Source organism: Rhizomucor pusillus, assembly GCF_041956525.1.
Source record: "Rhizomucor pusillus strain CBS 183.67 unplaced genomic scaffold VTP01scaffold_12, whole genome shotgun sequence".
Taxonomy (NCBI): domain Eukaryota; kingdom Fungi; phylum Mucoromycota; class Mucoromycetes; order Mucorales; family Lichtheimiaceae; genus Rhizomucor; species Rhizomucor pusillus.
This window is the reverse complement of record NW_027192154.1, coordinates 444,795-463,296: the sequence shown is the minus strand read 5'-3', so window position 1 is coordinate 463,296 and position 18,502 is coordinate 444,795. Positions and strand designations below refer to the sequence as shown.

General features: G+C 44.4%; 12 protein-coding genes across 12 annotated transcripts; 7 read left to right on the top strand and 5 right to left on the bottom strand.

The window, feature by feature from the left end:
- Positions 1-96: 96 nt before the first annotated feature.
- Positions 97-2,318, bottom strand: VTP01DRAFT_2150 (uncharacterized protein; the record flags this gene model as incomplete). The annotated part of the gene is made up of 9 exons (XM_069380580.1): positions 97-578; positions 633-755; positions 817-1,015; positions 1,083-1,131; positions 1,192-1,367; positions 1,439-1,544; positions 1,597-1,701; positions 1,755-2,160; positions 2,222-2,318. 9 exons carry the CDS (start codon positions 2,316-2,318, stop codon positions 97-99), a joined length of 1,743 nt encoding a protein of 580 aa, XP_069237653.1.
- A 986-nt stretch (positions 2,319-3,304) lies between these two features.
- Positions 3,305-3,691, top strand: VTP01DRAFT_2149 (uncharacterized protein; the record flags this gene model as incomplete). The annotated part of the gene is made up of 1 exon (XM_069380578.1): positions 3,305-3,691. The coding sequence occupies one exon, from the start codon at positions 3,305-3,307 to the stop codon at positions 3,689-3,691; it is 387 nt and encodes a 128-aa protein (XP_069237652.1).
- Positions 3,692-4,224: 533 nt separating this feature from the next.
- On the top strand, positions 4,225-4,449 carry VTP01DRAFT_2148 (uncharacterized protein; the record flags this gene model as incomplete). Its single annotated transcript, XM_069380577.1, has 1 exon — positions 4,225-4,449. One exon carries the CDS (start codon positions 4,225-4,227, stop codon positions 4,447-4,449), a length of 225 nt encoding a protein of 74 aa, XP_069237651.1.
- Positions 4,450-4,477: 28 nt separating this feature from the next.
- VTP01DRAFT_2147 (uncharacterized protein) lies at positions 4,478-4,855 on the bottom strand (the record flags this gene model as incomplete). The annotated part of the gene is made up of 2 exons (XM_069380576.1): positions 4,478-4,778; positions 4,845-4,855. The coding sequence occupies 2 exons, from the start codon at positions 4,853-4,855 to the stop codon at positions 4,478-4,480; spliced, it is 312 nt and encodes a 103-aa protein (XP_069237650.1).
- A 1,109-nt stretch (positions 4,856-5,964) lies between these two features.
- VTP01DRAFT_2146 (uncharacterized protein) lies at positions 5,965-6,375 on the top strand (the record flags this gene model as incomplete). The annotated part of the gene is made up of 1 exon (XM_069380575.1): positions 5,965-6,375. One exon carries the CDS (start codon positions 5,965-5,967, stop codon positions 6,373-6,375), a length of 411 nt encoding a protein of 136 aa, XP_069237649.1.
- A 1,122-nt stretch (positions 6,376-7,497) lies between these two features.
- Positions 7,498-7,893, bottom strand: VTP01DRAFT_2145 (uncharacterized protein; the record flags this gene model as incomplete). Its single annotated transcript, XM_069380574.1, has 1 exon — positions 7,498-7,893. The coding sequence occupies one exon, from the start codon at positions 7,891-7,893 to the stop codon at positions 7,498-7,500; it is 396 nt and encodes a 131-aa protein (XP_069237648.1).
- A 365-nt stretch (positions 7,894-8,258) lies between these two features.
- On the top strand, positions 8,259-8,707 carry VTP01DRAFT_2144 (uncharacterized protein; the record flags this gene model as incomplete). The annotated part of the gene is made up of 2 exons (XM_069380573.1): positions 8,259-8,301; positions 8,361-8,707. 2 exons carry the CDS (start codon positions 8,259-8,261, stop codon positions 8,705-8,707), a joined length of 390 nt encoding a protein of 129 aa, XP_069237647.1.
- A 203-nt stretch (positions 8,708-8,910) lies between these two features.
- On the bottom strand, positions 8,911-10,695 carry VTP01DRAFT_2143 (uncharacterized protein; the record flags this gene model as incomplete). The annotated part of the gene is made up of 8 exons (XM_069380572.1): positions 8,911-9,035; positions 9,097-9,409; positions 9,469-9,710; positions 9,774-9,834; positions 9,898-10,064; positions 10,130-10,199; positions 10,261-10,368; positions 10,465-10,695. The coding sequence occupies 8 exons, from the start codon at positions 10,693-10,695 to the stop codon at positions 8,911-8,913; spliced, it is 1,317 nt and encodes a 438-aa protein (XP_069237646.1).
- Positions 10,696-11,016: 321 nt separating this feature from the next.
- Positions 11,017-12,333, bottom strand: VTP01DRAFT_2142 (uncharacterized protein; the record flags this gene model as incomplete). Its single annotated transcript, XM_069380571.1, has 2 exons — positions 11,017-12,134; positions 12,198-12,333. 2 exons carry the CDS (start codon positions 12,331-12,333, stop codon positions 11,017-11,019), a joined length of 1,254 nt encoding a protein of 417 aa, XP_069237645.1.
- Positions 12,334-13,709: 1,376 nt separating this feature from the next.
- VTP01DRAFT_2141 (uncharacterized protein) lies at positions 13,710-14,958 on the top strand (the record flags this gene model as incomplete). The annotated part of the gene is made up of 5 exons (XM_069380570.1): positions 13,710-13,857; positions 13,915-14,217; positions 14,286-14,467; positions 14,531-14,770; positions 14,833-14,958. The coding sequence occupies 5 exons, from the start codon at positions 13,710-13,712 to the stop codon at positions 14,956-14,958; spliced, it is 999 nt and encodes a 332-aa protein (XP_069237644.1).
- Positions 14,959-15,261: 303 nt separating this feature from the next.
- VTP01DRAFT_2140 (uncharacterized protein) lies at positions 15,262-16,065 on the top strand (the record flags this gene model as incomplete). The annotated part of the gene is made up of 5 exons (XM_069380569.1): positions 15,262-15,379; positions 15,444-15,575; positions 15,640-15,649; positions 15,716-15,770; positions 15,835-16,065. 5 exons carry the CDS (start codon positions 15,262-15,264, stop codon positions 16,063-16,065), a joined length of 546 nt encoding a protein of 181 aa, XP_069237643.1.
- Positions 16,066-17,688: 1,623 nt separating this feature from the next.
- Positions 17,689-17,982, top strand: VTP01DRAFT_2139 (uncharacterized protein; the record flags this gene model as incomplete). The annotated part of the gene is made up of 1 exon (XM_069380567.1): positions 17,689-17,982. One exon carries the CDS (start codon positions 17,689-17,691, stop codon positions 17,980-17,982), a length of 294 nt encoding a protein of 97 aa, XP_069237642.1.
- Between the last annotated feature and the right edge of the window lie 520 nt (positions 17,983-18,502).

Sequence of the window (18,502 nt, the reverse complement as noted above, 5' to 3'; positions counted from 1 at the left end):
AGGTAACAGTTATGCAGATATTTGGGAATCGTGTCATGCCGAATTGCATTGCCGTTATTTACAAAAAGCTTGTGCTTTTTTTGGTTATATACAACGCTAACGCCTTTTAGGAGATCGTTGGGATTCGTCGTCATCTCTAGTGTCTCTCTTTCGTTTGCCTGCTTTGCTGCTGGTATCTACGGGTCTCTGCTCCGTTTCGTCTGCTGCTGCTGCTGGTGACTCCGGATTACTACCTTTTGGACTACCTTTTGGAGTTTCTGGACCGGCGTTAAATTCAGGATGATTCCGCCATTCCTCGTAAGAAAATAGTCGCATTGCCATGTGATCCGGCTTGATATCCAGCCTGTTGCCTTCCCCTTCCTTTCTGCCACCGGGCAGGTACTCCATAATACGGTCCTTTCCAATAACACCAGTTTGTGTTTTCACCGCGTGAGGTTGCATCGATTGGAGCCACGCAGCTGACACGTTGACCCAGCGTACAGTCAGTGGCCCTATTTCTGGGAAGATCGCTGTGATAGTCTCCGCCTTGGTACCCTCAGGTATACTGTCCAGATAAAATATATTCGGTCCTTGCACCCCTGAACACCATGGTTAAAACCTTGTTGCCACTCGGTCACTCTTGTAATCCTTACTTGGATCAATATCGACATCGCTTTTCAGATCGATAAGTTGATAGTATGAGTTCATCAAGAAGATTTTGTTGTAACGGCGGCTAATCTTCGAGTCTGTAAACGTGCTTCTATCCCACGGAAGAGCTTGAAAAAATGCATGTTAGTATCGGTTGCTAGGTCGTAAAGATCTGCTGCTGCTGCTTACATTCCTCGTCTGCAATAAGTTTCATTAGACCGGCGTAGCAGCAGCCAGTCATGTAGGCGTCGTAACCTGCCTCATGATTGTATTCCTCTGTCATGTATCTAGTGAAGCCATCCGCCATATCAATATTGATATTTCTCTCTTGAAGTTTTGATCGGGCAAAGTTGAAAACATTCTGGAGACTGCTGAACCCTAGGTTCACCTAGTCCATTTGTTGTTAGCAACCAGTTGTGCAACTCAGTGATCCGATCTCCGTAGAACTAACTCACTTTCAAGTGACTCTGAAGCGTCGCTACAAGATATTTGGTATCTACAATCCTATATCTTCCTCTTGAGTAATCATTATCGATGCAAAGTGGGACTTTTAGGACTACTTACAGCGGCCACATTTCAGTGACTCGTTTCTTGAATTCAAGAACATCGTTTGGAAGATAATCCCAGAATTGATCGAATGTATGGCATATGTCGAATATACCGTTATGCACGACAACGGGTTTCTTTGAATCGCTTATGTATTCAATGATGGTGCGAAAATTTTGTGATGAATAGGGAGTCTGTGCGTGCGTGCATGCTGTCGAGTCAGTCAAAGCAATCCCCAAAATCAATTACATTGCCTGCTACTTGCCTTGATCTTACGATTTTCAACACGCCGCTCTTCCTCGCTCATTCTGTTAACTACAAGGTGCTTTGTATCCCGCTGCTCAACTTTAAGGAATACACCATCTTTTCTCCTACATAATATTGTAAGTTTGCAATTCTCATATATTCATTTCGTCCACGTACTTGTCACTGATAATCATGTTTACAATCTGTCGTTGAACATTACTGTTGATTTGTAACGTCAGGCCATTCTTCTGTGAACGATCCAACCATCTTTCAATATTTGCTCTGTGTATCATTAGTATCCGTAATGTCTTTTTTCAACGACTTATATCACTTACTTTGCCTTTTTGAAAAATGGATTGTTATCCGTAACCAGAGCAGAGAAAACACTATTCGCTGCTGCGAGCTGTCCGTTCGAGGCACGACTGTTGGAGCTGTACGCAGCCTGGCATTCACTTTGGTTGAAGAATGGGATACCGTCGTCAATAAGCTTGTTGAAATCGAACTTGTTGCGGCGCAGAAACTTGATGCTAGCCTCGCTTGCTAGGAAATTGCGCTTGGTCTCTCCGGACCCCCAAATGTAGAAATTGTAGGGTTTGGCTTCAAAGGCACCAGACTGTTTGCGAGAAAACGCGCATATGCCGTACTGCAATATTGTGAAATCTTGGACATTCTTTCGCATCTTTTGGTATCTGGCATCGATGGTATCTTGATAGTTATCGAGAGCGTCCTTGGTTTGGAGGCCTACGAAAAAAGCTTAGATCGTGTATTGCACATTCAAGTGTGTGAGAGATTTATCTCTGACCTGAAAATTCAGCATCGATCGCAATGAAATCAGCGTTGCAAAGAGACTCCTTGATGGCCGGGAGACTCTCGACGAAATTCTCTCTCGTGATCTCCATTTCTCGCGGGAAGGTTGCAATGAGCGAAAGAGAGAGAAGTAAAGAGGAGTAGCTCCCCCACACGCGCTTCTTTTTATGTATTTCCGTGTCCGATAAAAAAAAAGGTGCCGTGCCTGACGCTTTTCTCTTTGAGCTTTTCGAAGCGAACGCGGGTTCCTGGGCTAGGTCTGGAGGGTATGTGTGCAGTATCCCAAGGTACTGACTGCAGTGGGTATGCTGGATAGTATAGTAACAATAATGGGAACTGTCACTCAGATCGGCTCCTCCAGCCAATCCTACTTGCCAAATCAAGTATGCAGGGTTCTTCACGAGGTTTACATAGAACCTTACACCGGAGGCTGTGATCAATGTAGACTCGTAGTAAGGGACAAAACAGCAACATGAAAATGTGAACTCTGTCTCTACATTGCTGGAACGTCTTCATGCGACCGAGAGTGTTATATGTCCAGATTGACAGGAAGGAGCATGCAGTGTACTGAAGAGACAAGGATACCAAAACAAAGATCTTTGCTCTCATACGCGCTACTGCTATAACGTCTTCCAGTCTCGGAATTTGTCAATATATGCATTTGAAAACATATATAGCTGGAAACCGAGTGGCCTGGGTACCTTTTTCAATACTCTACTCTGTATTACGGTTATCTATATAATATCCATGATCTATTTGTCGAGTTCGCCTCAATTAAAGCTAACAAAATGTTCGATCAGCAGGCTAGGGGCACGCGATGCGAGGAAATGCCCTAGTTGTTGTTCTGTAAATGGCTACTTTTGTGATCAGTATATGGAGTCATGATTTTGGCACTTGTAAATAGCAAAGAGCATCTAGAAACGCTCTCTTGAGAGCAGAGGATAGTCGTCGCCATGCAGCTTGCGCAAGTCAACGGAGTCCAAATTTCCTATTTTGGTAACTTCCATTGTTCATGGCCATGCGTCACCCTCTCTCTCTTTCTCGATCAATTCTTTACGATCGTTCTCCGTGATCAGCAATGATTGGCCACAAGTCTCTAGTCGATCGTACCAAAGCCAGGACTCGTTCTTCCAGGGCCGGTTTGCAGTTCCCCGTTGGTCGTATTCACCGTCTCCTGCGCCGTGGCAACTATGGGGAACGTGTTGGTGCCGCAGCTCCCGTCTACTTGGCTGCCGTCCTCGAGTACATGACCGCTGAAATCCTTGAACTGGCCGGCAACGCTTGCCGCGACAACAAAAAGTCTCGTATTGTCCCCCGTCACTTGCAGTTGGCCATCCGCAACGATGAAGAACTGAACCAGCTGCTTGCTGACGTTACCATTGCTCAAGGCGGTGTCTTGCCCAACATTCACGCAAGCCTACTGCCAATCAAGACCAAGAAGGCAAAGGCATCTGAGGAGCTTTAGCTTCCTGCTAAACATCGAGCAAACTATGTTTTCTCCTTTCGCACACTACTCCACCACCAAGCGCAAGTCTGTAAATTCCCTGTATACATATATCCCTGCTGTATCTTCCTCTCATTCCCGTAAATCATATTCCCTCTCCTTACTTCAAAGTAGCATGCATGTAACAATTCCTTCAAATAACAATATCGAAAGTCGAACCCCTAATGCAATCTCAAAAATGATTGGCCTTAGGTTGCCTGCCATTTCATACAGATCACGTGCTGATGATGCAGGTAACAAAATCAACTGCACGCTGCACAGAAGCAGCAGACGATCGAAAACAATAAGGATGATAGCAGTGTCCTCTTTGTTCTATATCGTTTCACTAATTATCTTCATTACCAAGCTTGGAGATATTCATTGGTATGCTATTGCTAACAGATAGACCTCAATTGAAATTTGAACGATGAAGTGAGCAGAATGGCTGCGGCACCCGGAGCGCAGCAATGTCGAGTCGAAGAGTCTGAGAAACAAACAAAAACTCAAGTTTTTTGATGGCTCAAAGACGGCCCATCTTTTTACTTGAAAAAATGCATGTACAACACGGAGAGAGACATTATGCTAAAAGGGATAAAGAAAAAGAGTCCACGCTGTGTGAAAGACGCAGGAATAATGATGCTGAAAGGAAAATAAAGAAGAAAAGACTATACAGCGAGGTGCGGAAAAAAGAAGAAGAGGTGGTGGGGACGGGAGAAGAAGGTGCTCTTGTTGTTGATTGAGTAGTGAGTTTGAGGTGAGGAGGATCGTTTAGCCGCCGAAACCGTAGAGGGTACGGCCCTGGCGCTTGAGAGCGTAGACAACGTCGAGGGAGGTGACAGTCTTGCGCTTGGCGTGTTCAGTGTAAGTGACGGCATCGCGGATGACATTTTCCAAGAAGACCTTGAGGACGCTGCGGGTTTCTTCGTAGATCAAGCCGGAGATACGCTTGACGCCACCACGACGAGCAAGACGACGGATAGCAGGCTTGGTAATACCTTGAATGTTGTCACGAAGGATCTTGCGATGACGCTTGGCGCCACCCTTTCCGAGACCTTTACCACCTTTACCACTGTAGATAAAGGATATCGTCAGTTAATCATTCCAAGCAGCAGCAGGAAGACCTGGGTTTACTCACCGGCCAGACATTGTTTTGTTTTAGAGAGAAAGAGAAAAAAAAAATGAAAAGTGGAAAAAAAGGAGGAGTGCAAACCCCGGCGGCCTTTTATACCCTCCGCCGTGAGTGGGATCACGCGGTCTTCCAAATCAACATCGCGGACCAACTTTTTTTTCGGATTGCTTCGTTACCACACCGCAACGCGAAAAAATTCGAGTTACTCATTCCTGCCTTGAAAACAAAAAAATTCAACTATCCCTCGTTAACAAACAAACAAACATAGCAATAAATGGAAATACACAAAAAACAAGTTTTTCTAAGGTATCTACACTATATATGACAGCTACACTGAGGTGACAATAAGTTAAAGTGATGTTTTCAGTTGAAGAGAGGGACAAGGTGGGCGTCCGTAACAAAAGCTAAGTACGCGTAGGTGACAAAAACCAAACACGTAAATCCCCGATATGGAAAACCACAAAAATGGTTGTGGTACGCACACAGGCGCGTGCGGCCCGCAGGGCCCTCCGATATACCGCATATGGTATAGCATATTCACCCAAAAAAGATCGCCAAGCTGCAATGTATATACATGCAAGTATACAGTGTCGTTACGAGTTTGCTGCAAATATTAAGAACTTGCCATCATCTTGAACAGCAGATCGAGGACTGATTTGGTTGATTACATCAGGTATCTTACTATTATTAACTAGGAATCCAAACAGAGAGAAATTACTGTATATTATCGAGGTAACCGTTCTGAGATTGGAATGCCTTTACAAGGTAGCTTGCTTCCCACAACAGCATTCATTGAAATAATAAAGGTGGGCGCTTTTTGCCCTTGATACTTGTGAAAAAAAGTGAGTACGGCATGATTTAGATAGTATTGCAACGCTATTGCTATACTGACTAGTACATGCAGCAGCTAGCATGTCTGTAAAAAGATTCGTGGAATCCTCGTTGCGCGATCCCGCAACACGCGAAAAAATGTTCACATTTTGAATTTCCAGCGCGCAGGGTACTAAGTGCTCCTCTCTGCGGTCGGCGGAGTTTCGGGGGAAAGAGTATAAAAGCGCAGCAGGTCCTAAGCAGCATTTTGCATTTTTTCCTCCCTTTTTATTGCACAAAAAACAAAGTTTACATCATGGCCCGTACCAAGCAAACCGCTCGCAAGTCTACTGGTGGCAAGGCCCCTCGCAAGCAATTGGCTACCAAGGCCGCCCGCAAGTCTGCTCCCTCCACTGGTGGTGTCAAGAAGCCTCACCGCTACAGACCCGGTACCGTAGCTCTCCGTGAAATCCGTCGCTACCAAAAGTCCACCGAACTCTTGATTCGCAAACTTCCCTTCCAGCGTCTTGTCCGTGAAATCGCCCAGGATTTCAAGACCGACTTGCGTTTCCAGTCCTCTGCCATCGGTGCCCTTCAGGAAGCCTCTGAAGCTTATCTCGTCTCTCTCTTCGAAGACACCAACTTGGCCGCCATCCATGCTAAGCGTGTCACCATCCAGCCCAAGGATATCCAGTTGGCTCGTCGTCTCCGTGGCGAACGCTCTTAAATGTTCCATACTCTCTAACACTTTCGGCACCTATTGAACAAACCCAATCCTTCCCTCTATTTTTCCTTGACTTTTCTTTTTTCGCTTTGTACAGTGTTTCGTTAGTCTTATGACACTACATTGTCATATCGTCTGTATGTATTTTCTTTTCGCTCTTTAGCAATAAATACCGCTCTCCAAGCAGTTCAAAAAAAAAACCATACATATGCATTCTGTTACTATCATGGTGCAAGGATCTTTGTTACTAGCTGTAAAATGGGGTGACTTAAAAACTTTGGAATGATACAGTGCTGTTAAACTGGATATTATGGTTACTGTCAATAAACTAACAAAGATTGATAAATGTTCATTGTTGCTCATGCATGTTCCTTGGCGTGATATTCATGATTCTTTCAAAGAGATGAGTGTATTGCTGTTGCAGATGCATATATCTATATTGTGTGTTCTTGATACTTTGATTCTTTGCAGAAACGAATTAATGATCCTTCCATTTTTGTTTTTTCAAGTAACAGCGTGATTGACGTCGCAACACGAAGATCGTCAGTTGGGATGGCAACGACGCGCGCGAAGAATTTTTTAACGTAGGTTTTTTTAATTTCTGCAGCTACGCGCTTTTCGTTCTCCCTTTTTTAATCGGAATCGCGAGTTCACATCGCCGCAAAAAAATTCTGCTGCGTTACCTTTTGCTTATCTGGAGAGGTTGTAGCGGCGCAGAACATGCGGTTGTTTACTCCGATCCACGTAATTAGAGCAGGTGACACAAACTTGACGTATCAAGGGCCAAGTTTCAAACAATGGGCGGGAGAACTTTTCCAGAAACACATCAAAGAACAAAATAATGATATATGCTTTTTGTCATGAAATCGACGATTTTTTTATTTACATCAAAATAGAGAGAAAAAGATAAAAGAAAAAGCAACTCAATCCAAATAGAAAAGCTTTGTTAAAACCGAATTCTACACACAATATAGAAAATAGAATGCACAGATCACTTGTTGAATCGAGTCAATGAGGTTGGAGAGGGAGAGATAAAGACAAAAGTAGCGCGATAAAGTGGGTACGGGTTTGAGGACGGAAAAGAAAAAGAAGAGAGGAAGAAGGGCTTGATGGTATAGTAGCTTTTTAGAGCTCCTGGGAAGCACCAGCCTTCTTGGACTTGGTTGGCAACAAGCTTGCGTGGATGTTGGGCAAGACACCACCTTGAGCAATGGTAACGTGGCCAAGAAGCTTGTTCAATTCTTCATCGTTGCGGATGGCCAACTGCAAGTGACGGGGGATGATACGGGACTTCTTGTTGTCGCGGGCAGCGTTGCCAGCCAATTCGAGAATTTCAGCAGTCAAGTATTCGAGGACGGCAGCCAAGTAGACGGGTGCACCAGCACCGACACGTTGAGCATAGTTGCCACGGCGCAAGAGACGGTGGATACGACCGACGGGAAACTGCAAACCGGCCTTGGAAGAACGGGTTTGGGACTTGGAACCAGCAGCGGACTTGCCTCCAGATTTACCACCAGACATTCTTGTTGTTAAAGATGAAAAAGACTCGAGAGAAAAAAGTTGTGGAAGTTAAGTCGACCAAGGAAGAACCAGCCTTTATATATCCCCACGCAATTATAACTCCGACCTACCAACGCGTTCAGTTTTTTTCTCGTTGGGGTTTCCCAAGTCGATGGATTTTTATTGCATGTATGGATAGTGTACGTGATGATTCGGCTGTATCTCGCGTTGGATTCGTGTTTTCATTGCGTTTTGGTGGAAAAGTCGTACGCGTAATTTTTTTGCGGTTTTTTCTGTGTCACGGGAGCCTCGCGGAGTATAAATAGAAGACGGTTCGGCCTGAGAAAGCTCCATTCCTTTCTCTCTTTCTCTCGAATATATCACAAATGGCTGGCAAAACCGACGGCAAGTCTGCAACTGGTGGCAAAGGTTTGTTGTACAACTTAAACTTTTCCGGTGCTTTGATCTCACCACCCTTGTCACATTAGCTCCCTCTAAGACCACTGAGAAGAAGGTCAAGGCTTCCTCTGGCGACAAGAAGAAGCGTATTGCTCGCAAGGAAACCTACTCCACCTACATTTACCGTGTGTTGAAGCAAGTCCACCCCGACACTGGTATCTCCAACAAGGCCATGTCCATCTTGAACTCCTTCGTCAACGACATCTTTGAGCGCATCGCCTCCGAAGCCTCCAAGTTGGCCGCCTACAACAAGCGTTCCACCATCTCCTCCCGCGAGATCCAAACCGCTGTTCGCCTCATTCTCCCTGGTGAATTGGCCAAGCACGCCGTCTCTGAAGGCACCAAAGCTGTCACCAAGTACACCAGCTCCAAATAAGATAGTAGCAATTTATTTCCTTGCACTCTTACAACGTTTTACCTCCCTTTCTCTCTCTCTCTATCCATCCACAATGATCCGAATTGTACAGACTTTCACAACATATTTTACGCTTTGCTATTTTTCATTTCAGTGGAAAAGAATGTAAAAAGGGTTTACTTTGCTCTGCCTTAAACTATTATTGACTCTTTTTGCTATTGTTTTTATTTCTTAGGTACGCTAAAGATATCTGTCTGCGAGTTTGGGTGGTTATTGTCAGATAAAATATCACCCATGTCCGCGTAAAATGCGCTCAAGTCATCTTCCAAAGGGTCATGCTCTTCGTCACCTTTAAATGAAAAATCGTCAAGACGGCTGATACAGCATGCTTTAGAATATGTTATACTTGCCATTTTGAGCTTTTTTCTGCTGCTGCTGCTTCTTCTTCTCTTCCTCCTCCCGCTGTCGTTTCTCTTGTTGAATCCTCTTGGCTTCTTGTTCTTGCAACCTGCGACGTTCAGCTTCAAGTCTTGGCGAGAATTCAGATGCAAACGCCTGATCGTCTCTGTATACAACAAAACCTTCTGGGGTATCCGCAGATACCGCCCACTCTGATGCACCGTAAACAGGCAGGAAGGCGCCTGGGTTTGCATAGCTGACATCGACAGTCGTGTTATCCACCTTGAGGGTTCTACCCACGATCTGAAAAGCATACGCGGCCAGCTACAAGCAAGCGACCAGTGTTAGTAGCTATATTTATTCACACTTTTTTCTTTGCTCACATCTCTGCTGTCGAATTCGACAAACGCAAAACTGCAAGACATTTTTGTCAATTTATCCTTTATCAGGAGGATGCGTCTCACGCCATCGCAGTGCTCGACAGCCTTGTAAATGGATTCTTCAGAGGACAAGTTGTCAAGATTTCTTAAGAGCAGCATAGGTGTAGCCACACTGGATACATCGGCTGAGCCGTCGTTGATTTCAATCGACTCGGCTTCCTTTGATCTCTTTTCTGCCTTTGAGCCTAGACAGATTCTATCAGCATTGCCATTTGATCAATCCTGCATCTCTTTTTTTAGTATCTTACCTTCCACAGGCTGTCTGCATTCAACGCAGGTTCGTCGCGACTCGTTGTTAAATTTACCACACTAAGGACAACATGAGCTAAATCTCCCTATCTTTTTCTTCTGATACTCTTTACAAGCGCCTACCTTTGGACAACGCCACTCCATCTTGTCTTCTCTGCTGTTATCCTTGTTACAAAAGTCTACGCGTACAAAGTAGTCACCCATGTCGAAACCCGGGAAATGCTTCTCGACAAATTGTATAGCATGACCGACACTGAGGAATCGCACAAAAGCAAATCGTCTCGATCGTCCTATACACACACACTATAGTGAACACAAAAAAAAAAGGTGTGATCATTTCTCTTGCTATCCTAACCTGTATCTCGGTCTCTGATCAATGAAACTTCATCCACACTGGCTTGCATCTTTTCCAAAGTGCTTTGAATCTGTAAAGTAAATACTTTTAAATATCTGCCTGCCTCTCAATTATCTAGCGATCTTTCTAACCTCTTCTTCTTCCATGCGGTCAGGTAATCCACGCAGGACGACGTTAATGTTTGGAGCGCTCGGCTTGTCATTATCTTCACGTCTTCTCGAGTGATAACGGTGCCGCCTCTTTTTATGTAGGTAATGCAGTAGTTAGACCGGTTCTTTTGCTCTTTGTAAATATGTGAAAGTGCCCCCTCAGTGTGACGATGGTGGGCATCTTACGTCTTGCTGATGCTGTTCATCGTATCTGTGGTGGCGGTGGTGGTGGCTTCCTCCTCCTCCTCGGTCTTCATAGTAGTATCGGTCAGGACTGCGTGACTTTCGTCGACTGCTGCTGTGCATCGACGACGGAAAACTGGAGGAGTATCGGTCGCTTTCTCTGCGGTGATGTTGGTAACTGCTGCGAGGTGAAGATGACGACGTAGGCGATCCATGGCGAGATTGATGTGACATGGTCGGTTCAACAATGTTTCTCTGCATGGGCTTTCCCTCCCCTCTCTTAATTTTTCCTGTTATGCTTGCTCCGATCCCGCAAGAACAAGGTCAGAAATTATCACCGTTCTTGAATCTAAATGTGAAAAGAAAAAAAAAAAAAAAAAGGAAGGGAATACTCGACGAGTCTTGAAAGTCTTTTGTTGTTATCATATTTTTTACTTTTTGTACAAGAATATGAACATGAACGTAAAAAAAAGTTTCAGTTTGATTGTACATCTTTACAATGAAATGGAAAGTGAGATTCGGTGCAGGGTAATCAGGAACAGAGGGGAATGTTTCTTAGCATATAGGTTGAGACGAGGACATCGTCGGATAGTGAAGTGCTTGGTCATAGGCTGGCAGTTGATAAGGTTCATAAGCAGGAAGTTTTTCTTCCTGCGCGTCACTGTCTTCTACTCGTACAAATGAAGGGACTGGTAAAGGATCGTCTCTTGAGGTGGTGGATGTTGGTGTAGAGTCTTTAAAGACGGGTTTGTATTCACTGTAGGCGCGCAATCCTTCAGGAGCTTGCAAACCATAGCCGAAGCTTCCAATGCGTATGGGCGCTTCATCGATGGATATGCATGGTGACACGGAGAGCAATCGCTTGAAAGATGACTTGGCGGACCGTTTGATGTGGAATGACAGTTTGTAGTATATTGAGGACAAGCGGCCAAAGTCGAAGGACGGAGGAATATATTCCGGTATCCGCAAAGATAGTGAAATTACTCCGGAGGCTGATGCTGGTAAATTCATTTCGGATGCGCCGAGTATGCGTGATTGTTGACTTTGCTGCGGTTTACCGGGCAATATGGAAACAATTTGATGGAGCTTCATGCATACTTTGATAGGACCCATATCTACTGCCGCGCGGTCCTTTTGTTTCCTGTCTTTGTCTTGCTCTAAGTAGATGGTGGCTGGAACGATGTCGCCTGGCAAGTACTCGAGGTCGGCGAGACGGATCGAGACTTTCAGGGACTGACCACTGCCTTCGAGAACAAGGGGTTCCGATTTCTGCGCACGTGCTTCAATGAAGGGCATGTAAATGATGGGCTCTTCAGCTATGGCAAGCGCTCGCTGTTTGGAGAGTTTGCTGCCAGCGGGTTGTTTTGGCTCGAGGAACGCTGATAGCTTGTAGCGGCATTGGTACAGGCAATCTGGAGCGTCAATGATGGAAGGAGGATATTGAACCATTGCTGGGAACTGGATGACGAACGGAAACTCGTGGGTCAATGAGTAGTCCAAAGGTTCTTCAGTAGCTTTCTTTTGCCAGAGAAATTGTTGTGGGCCGAATAGCTGGTCTTTTAGACTGCAGGGATAGGACGAGAGCGGTACTGATTCGAAAACGTGGAAAATAATTCGTAGACGATCGGCGAGTTCTGCTTGCTGACGAGAGAAAAAGCGTACTTTAACAACGCCTAAGTGTAAATCAAAGACGTTATTAGATATGAATTGGTGCAAACGTCGAGTTGCTCAAGTACCTTGAAGTACGGATCCAGGTCCGAATGCCACGCGATCTCGATCAAGAAACCAGCCAAAGCCAGGATCGAGATGTATGGATAGTATGGGCGGACGTTGGCTTGATGAGGAGTGCTGTTGCTGGGAACTCGATAACATCTTGTTTGTATCGATGAAGAAAAGCAAGATCCCGGACTGTCAGAGCCGTCAATTTATATAGATGAGACATTACGGACGCGTAAACCTTGGCACAAGGTGCGGATCCATGGGTCGATGTAACCTTCCAAGGAAAGGCCAAGGTGCCACAATGCTCGACATTCTTGGAAATCAATGACGCTGCCGCAGTCATCTTATGCCATGCTGACGAATCTCCAGCTTGGCCGTTGCTGCTGCGCAGTCAATGCACTGTAAACTTTGCTAAGAATTTCTCGGCTGCGGTTATTGAGTTTACTGACAGCCCAGAGTTTGTTACCTCTCCCAGATGTACAACTGCGATGCACGTGGGTGTGAAAGGATCAACGTCTGTTCGCACGGGCCACATCTTGGCTCTAAGCTTCTTATGTCTGTATGTCCATTTCACTTGGCTTGCCTAGTTTCCTTTCTCTGCAGTAACGTCAGATCCCGAGAGCTCGGGAATTACAGGAGGCTAACGTTTTTCATGTTTCATACTCGTAATGTGATCACAATGCTAGCTAGCAATATGATATAGCACTGTATGTACTTTCTTCATATCCTGGATGCTTGATAATCGTTATTCTGTGCATACTTGAATGTGAACGCTGTTTTACGTGGGGATGTCCAAGACCGTAAAATCTGGAGTAACTTGGCGACAGTTCCATTTCAGGCCGTTTGTACGACCGCCGATCCGTCTCATTCTAACCGTTGCTGCGCACGTTTTAAGGTTTACAGTCATGATATTATTTATCTCTGATGAATTCTGTGAAAGCAAATCATCAATGCCAGATGCATGTAGATAGGTAGGAAAAGTCCTACCGAGCTGCTGCGGATCTCCACAGAGTACCTGTTTTAATATCTTTACAAATACCAATCAATGCAGATGAAATGGTTATCAAAGAAAATGCCCTGTAAATCGTCGCAAAGGTTTTGATGGCAATCGGGTTACACCTGGAGGACCATGCTTGAGGGCCGCTCCTCGGTTTACCTGGCACCTGCATACATTCTCGTTAGTTTTGTCATCAAAACTTCCCGCTCCTTTTTGTGTTTGACAGAACAGATCTAACTTTGGTCCCGAGTGTAAATAGGCGTAATATTATAAACAAAGCTGTTCAACATCACTTGTCAATGATTAAGAATCTCCTAGCAATATAAACACTCTCAAATGACAAGAATTATAATATTCCCATTTGTGGCACATATGCCTCTAGATCACTGTTTATTACATGCACTTTTAGTAAGTCAAAGGATTTGAACAGCATGTTGACTTCTGCGACCCAAATTCAGTCGCTTGTCCAATTTGGATCGGTCCGATAGGTTTCTCTCTCCTCTACTACTTTACACCTATAAGGCGAGCAACAATGGCAGGTCTAAAAGATATTGACACGGAAACCGACTATTACGAGCTGCTCGGTGTCAAGATTGATGCATCGGTCAAGGAGATCACCAAGGCGTATCGCATCAAGGCGCTTACTCTCCATCCAGACAAGAACCCAAGTCCCGATGCAGGTAAGGAAGATTCAGAGACATATTTGGTAGTGACGTTACTGACAATGCCTGCAAAAGCTGCCCAGTTTCAAAAGCTTTCTCAAGGCTATGAAATGTTAAAGGATACCCAGGCCCGCGCAGCATACGATCAACTGTTACGGACCCGTCTTGATCGCAAAAAGAAGCAGCAAGAAATGGATAGCAAACGACGAAGGGCTCAGGAAGAACTTGAGGAGAGAGAGCAATTGGCCAAAAAATTAAAAATGGATCAAATGCAAGCAGAAGCTCAATACAAGGCAGAACTTGCGCGGTTAAGAGCTGAAGGTGCAAAGCGCCGAGAGGAATGGCGAGAGGCAGAACAGAAGCAAAAAGAAGAAGAGAGTGAGTTTTAATCACACCAAAAGGACTACATACTGTCAGACTGACCACAAGATGGAATTTTTTTGCAGAGATACCCGAAACGACAGAGTTGGATTGCGCTTTAAAAATAAAGTGGAAGCGGAAAAAGCATACATTTACCGAACAGGATCTGGTGAATATCCTAAACCCGATTGGAAAGGTTGATACGATTGCATTGTCCGAAAAGAAGAAAGGCAGTGCTTTGGTTGTATTCAAGACCGTCGTTGATGCAGTGAGTAAAAAAAGGGCAATAGTGTTGTTATTAACAAATATTTAACTGTTTGTATCTTTGCAGCATGCCGTATTCACTAACAAAGATTCGAGCGCATCTTTGGAAATATTCGAATCAATTGACTGGGCAATGGGGAAGGAGCCAGCAATTGTGACAAAGATGAACGAAGATCGTAAAAGGATGCAAGAAGCGAAAAAGCTTGCAGCAGATTTGCAGGATATGCCATCACGACCATCATGCAAGCCTTTGTTTGCTACCGGTGGTAATGGACAACATTCATTTTTTAAAATGCCACCCATACAAGTAAGTCCTTGAAACAACAGTGTCAGCTTTGCGTGGTCAAAGACTCACTATTCTTCACATAGTCTCCATCAGCAAGCAACTTGTCGCAAATGTCTGATAAAGACTATGAAACCATCACGCTCATGAAGTTGAGGCAGGCTCAGCAAGAAAAACGAGCAAAGCAAAATGGAACAGCGTCTACTTCGTAGTAACAATAACAGCACAACAACAGCGTCGTTCATGACTTTTCTTTTGTACAGTATATCACCCCATCCCAATTACATAATTCTGTAAACATGTCTCCAAGGCATACATAGCCTGTGCAAATGGATACCTTGGCATAGTAGATGTCACGATCACATGGGCTGGTCATTGTTGCTGTTGTGTGTGTGTGCGAGAGAATTTCGGAGTGTTTCAGACCAAGGACAAAGAGTGAGACTCTTTTGCAATATATCTCTCTTTTTCTTTCCTACCGCACTTTATTATCGATATCAAAACACAACTCTGTCAACATGGACCGAGTAATGAATGGTGTGAGAAATCTCGATCACAGTCTCGTATTCCGTATCGTCAATATAATTGTGGGCTGCTTCATGGTCATCGGCGGTGTCTGCACGATATTAACTGGAGGTGTGCGCAATACCTCGTTTACATGTCACTGCTTGCTACAGCAATTAACAGACTGTTGCTGTAGGTTTTCCACAATTTATCCGAGGCATCTACTGCATTGCTTTCGGCGTCATGGTGTTTCTCTTTGAATTTCGGCTGCCACCCATTATCGCCCAGCACGTGTCCTACATGTTTTCGTTTTTGGGACGCGGGATATGTAAGTGGAAAAGTAGTAACACGGAAGTCAAGATGTTGTTATTGAATGTGTCCGTCACGAACAGTTTATATCTTGTAGGTGTCAATTGATTTAAGCATGAGAAGTATAAAGCTATGACTGACAGCATCGATTACTGCCAGCATTGGATGCATCATTTTGAACCAGCTGCCGCTAGGCATTGCATCAGGCGTTATAGTAGGTTTTGCTCTGTATCTGTAATTCAGCAGCAGAAGAGAAGATCTAACGACACGATCATCAGGTGGCAGTGTGCGGCATTGCCTTTTGCATCCTCCAGTTTGTCCCCACCGTTGAACCACCAAGCAACATGAAACGAGATGCTCTGGAACACGGAGGAGGAACCGCTGGTGGAAGGGCAGCCCACTGGGCTGCAGCGTCCTCCCAGTCGCCTACGCAGCAGCAGCAGCATGAGCCTTCATACGGCCAAAGTGCAGCAGAAGCAGGATATCAAACATACTCAACAGGCGCATAACTTCTATCCGAGTAGTGACACTCGAGCTTCAATAACCGATGAAATAAATAACTTACTATAAGCTATATCTTTTATGCTATCGTATACAAAACAGCGAACGTAAATATAATATAATATACATGTTTAAATCTTTGCAGACGCCTTCTTTGATAACAACGGGATACCAGTTACAAGAAGTTGGAAGATACAAAATGTGCATCGTTCAAGAAAAACGTCAGAAAGTCTCGACTCTGCAAAGATTGGAACAGTTGAATCACCTTTCTTATAGCTAATGATTACCATCATCTCTCATCGGGCTGGCAAGTCTAGTTGTAGCAATCCATTCCTTTCATCCCTAAAAAGAAAGCTTTCGCATTATTCGGCTTTGTAGCATTATTACAAACGCATATAAAGTAGGGCGCATAGGGACTCATTTAAAAGCTTCTAAGGAAGCGAGAACACGATGAAAGACTGTGTGATGCAAGTTAAAAGGCGCTAAAACGAGTGAAAACGTAATGTAACTAAGGACATACTGTCTTGTCGGTGATGAATTTATATTCTTGTGAAGGTTGCATACCAGATTGACATGGCTCACGCCGCCAAAAGACAGTGAAGAACGACAACCTTTTCTTTCATCAACCAGTCAACGCATATTCCAAACGTCAGATGCAGTTTTAATGAACAATCAGATATTAGGAAGCTTGAGGCTAGCAACCTTCGAGTATTCATTACTGAGATATGAGCAGAAAATATCGAAAATTGTTTTTTTAAAGCTACTTGGTATTTGAGCTATCTACTAGAGACGCACTAAGCTTTTGCCTGGTTCGTTCACAATTCTGTATAGCACTTTGTAGCGTAGCATCTGGTACATGTACTACACCCAAGTAAGTAATGAAGTAGCTGCGAATCGTTTCCCATGACTCTCCTTTTCGTCAAGCTCTGGTCTGCAGTGGTTTTTCATATGCATCTCGTAGATGCTGCTTGACCTTGCCTTTGTCTCTTGATTTGAATTGACATATGCCGCATTTATGTAATCCGTAGCTGACGTAAGTCCTGAAATACTAGGCATATTCCGAGTGCTTTCCTGGTATCCCGGCCTTCGATGTATCTCTTCCCGGAGACAGATGGGAGTGCAGGCGACTTGTATAGATGTGCAATATGGTTTTTTAAACCTTGGCACTTTGCTTGCTGGGCTTCTCGTATTGTTGGATCGTTTAGACAAAGCTGACACACGTTGATTCCAGTCACGTTACGAGTTAAAAGGACCATCAGCATTTGAGCATTCAGGATATCTACATCTGCAACAGCGGGTGCGATTATATCAGGAGCCTCGATCTTTGCATCCGTTTGTTCTGCAAAGGATCGCCCTTGAGAAATCTACGGACGCCTAGGATATCTAAGACGTCCCAATCTCTGGTCGCTATCCCAGATCCCTTTCGTCGTTCAGGAGGGGCTATCTCCCAAGACATCATGTGGACGTATAGACTGCTGACGGATGGAAGCACATCCGAGATTATAACGACGTTGCACGTCCTCCTGAATTAACTGCTACTCTGCAGGACACGGAACTTTTTATAGCTTGAGTAAACGCATGATAGTCAATGCAATGGAAAAATTGAGAGGACTCGACGAAATTAATAGAGCATGAAATCCATACAAGAGCGCTCTATAATCACAATTACTACATCTCAGATGCACTCGATATGGGTGCTTTTATACGCAAATCAACCATCGGAAAAGCTCCAGCAAGATCCAAGGAAATTTCGCCAAAGAGCTAAGATCCTCAAGGATGGTGACCTCAAAGGAATCTCCGAAAGCCTGCAAGCCATGAAAAGCAAACCAGCATTGAAAAATCAGCTAGAAGAGCTCTTAAGGCTCTCCTTACCGATCAAGCACCGAGAAGGAAAGTGCGACGAAAGACTGCCGGCTACTAAGTAGCTGCATATATACTCTTGAGACTGGAAGATCACTATGAAGATCCTGAAAATTGAAAGCAAGACCTCCTTTGCATAGAGACTGTTATCACTGTAAACAATCGGTTCTCAATTCCATATTGTGTAGGCTATTGTGCACATATATGTAACACTTTACATTTCATCTATCGTAACTGGTATCATCTATAATGATTCCTCACAGTCTAAATATCTTCAGCATGCACGCTCTATTTTGTCTCTAGATTCAATGATGCTCGAGTCCACGCTAGTGGAGAATATCGTTTGAACCGACGAGGCGCTTATACCTACAGTATGTAAAGTCCGTCGTCAGAGAAAATGCTAGCCAGAATCCAGAAGCAAAGAAAAACAATGATGTTATTATACCTGTATGGCCAGACAATTCCTAACCACTTGGCGTGAAATCAGAATGTTTCTCTTTCCACCATTCGAGAGGATTTTTTGCTGAAATATCCATCCTGTTTTCGACATAGTCACTATATTCTGATGACGCTCTCTCGCGCAAT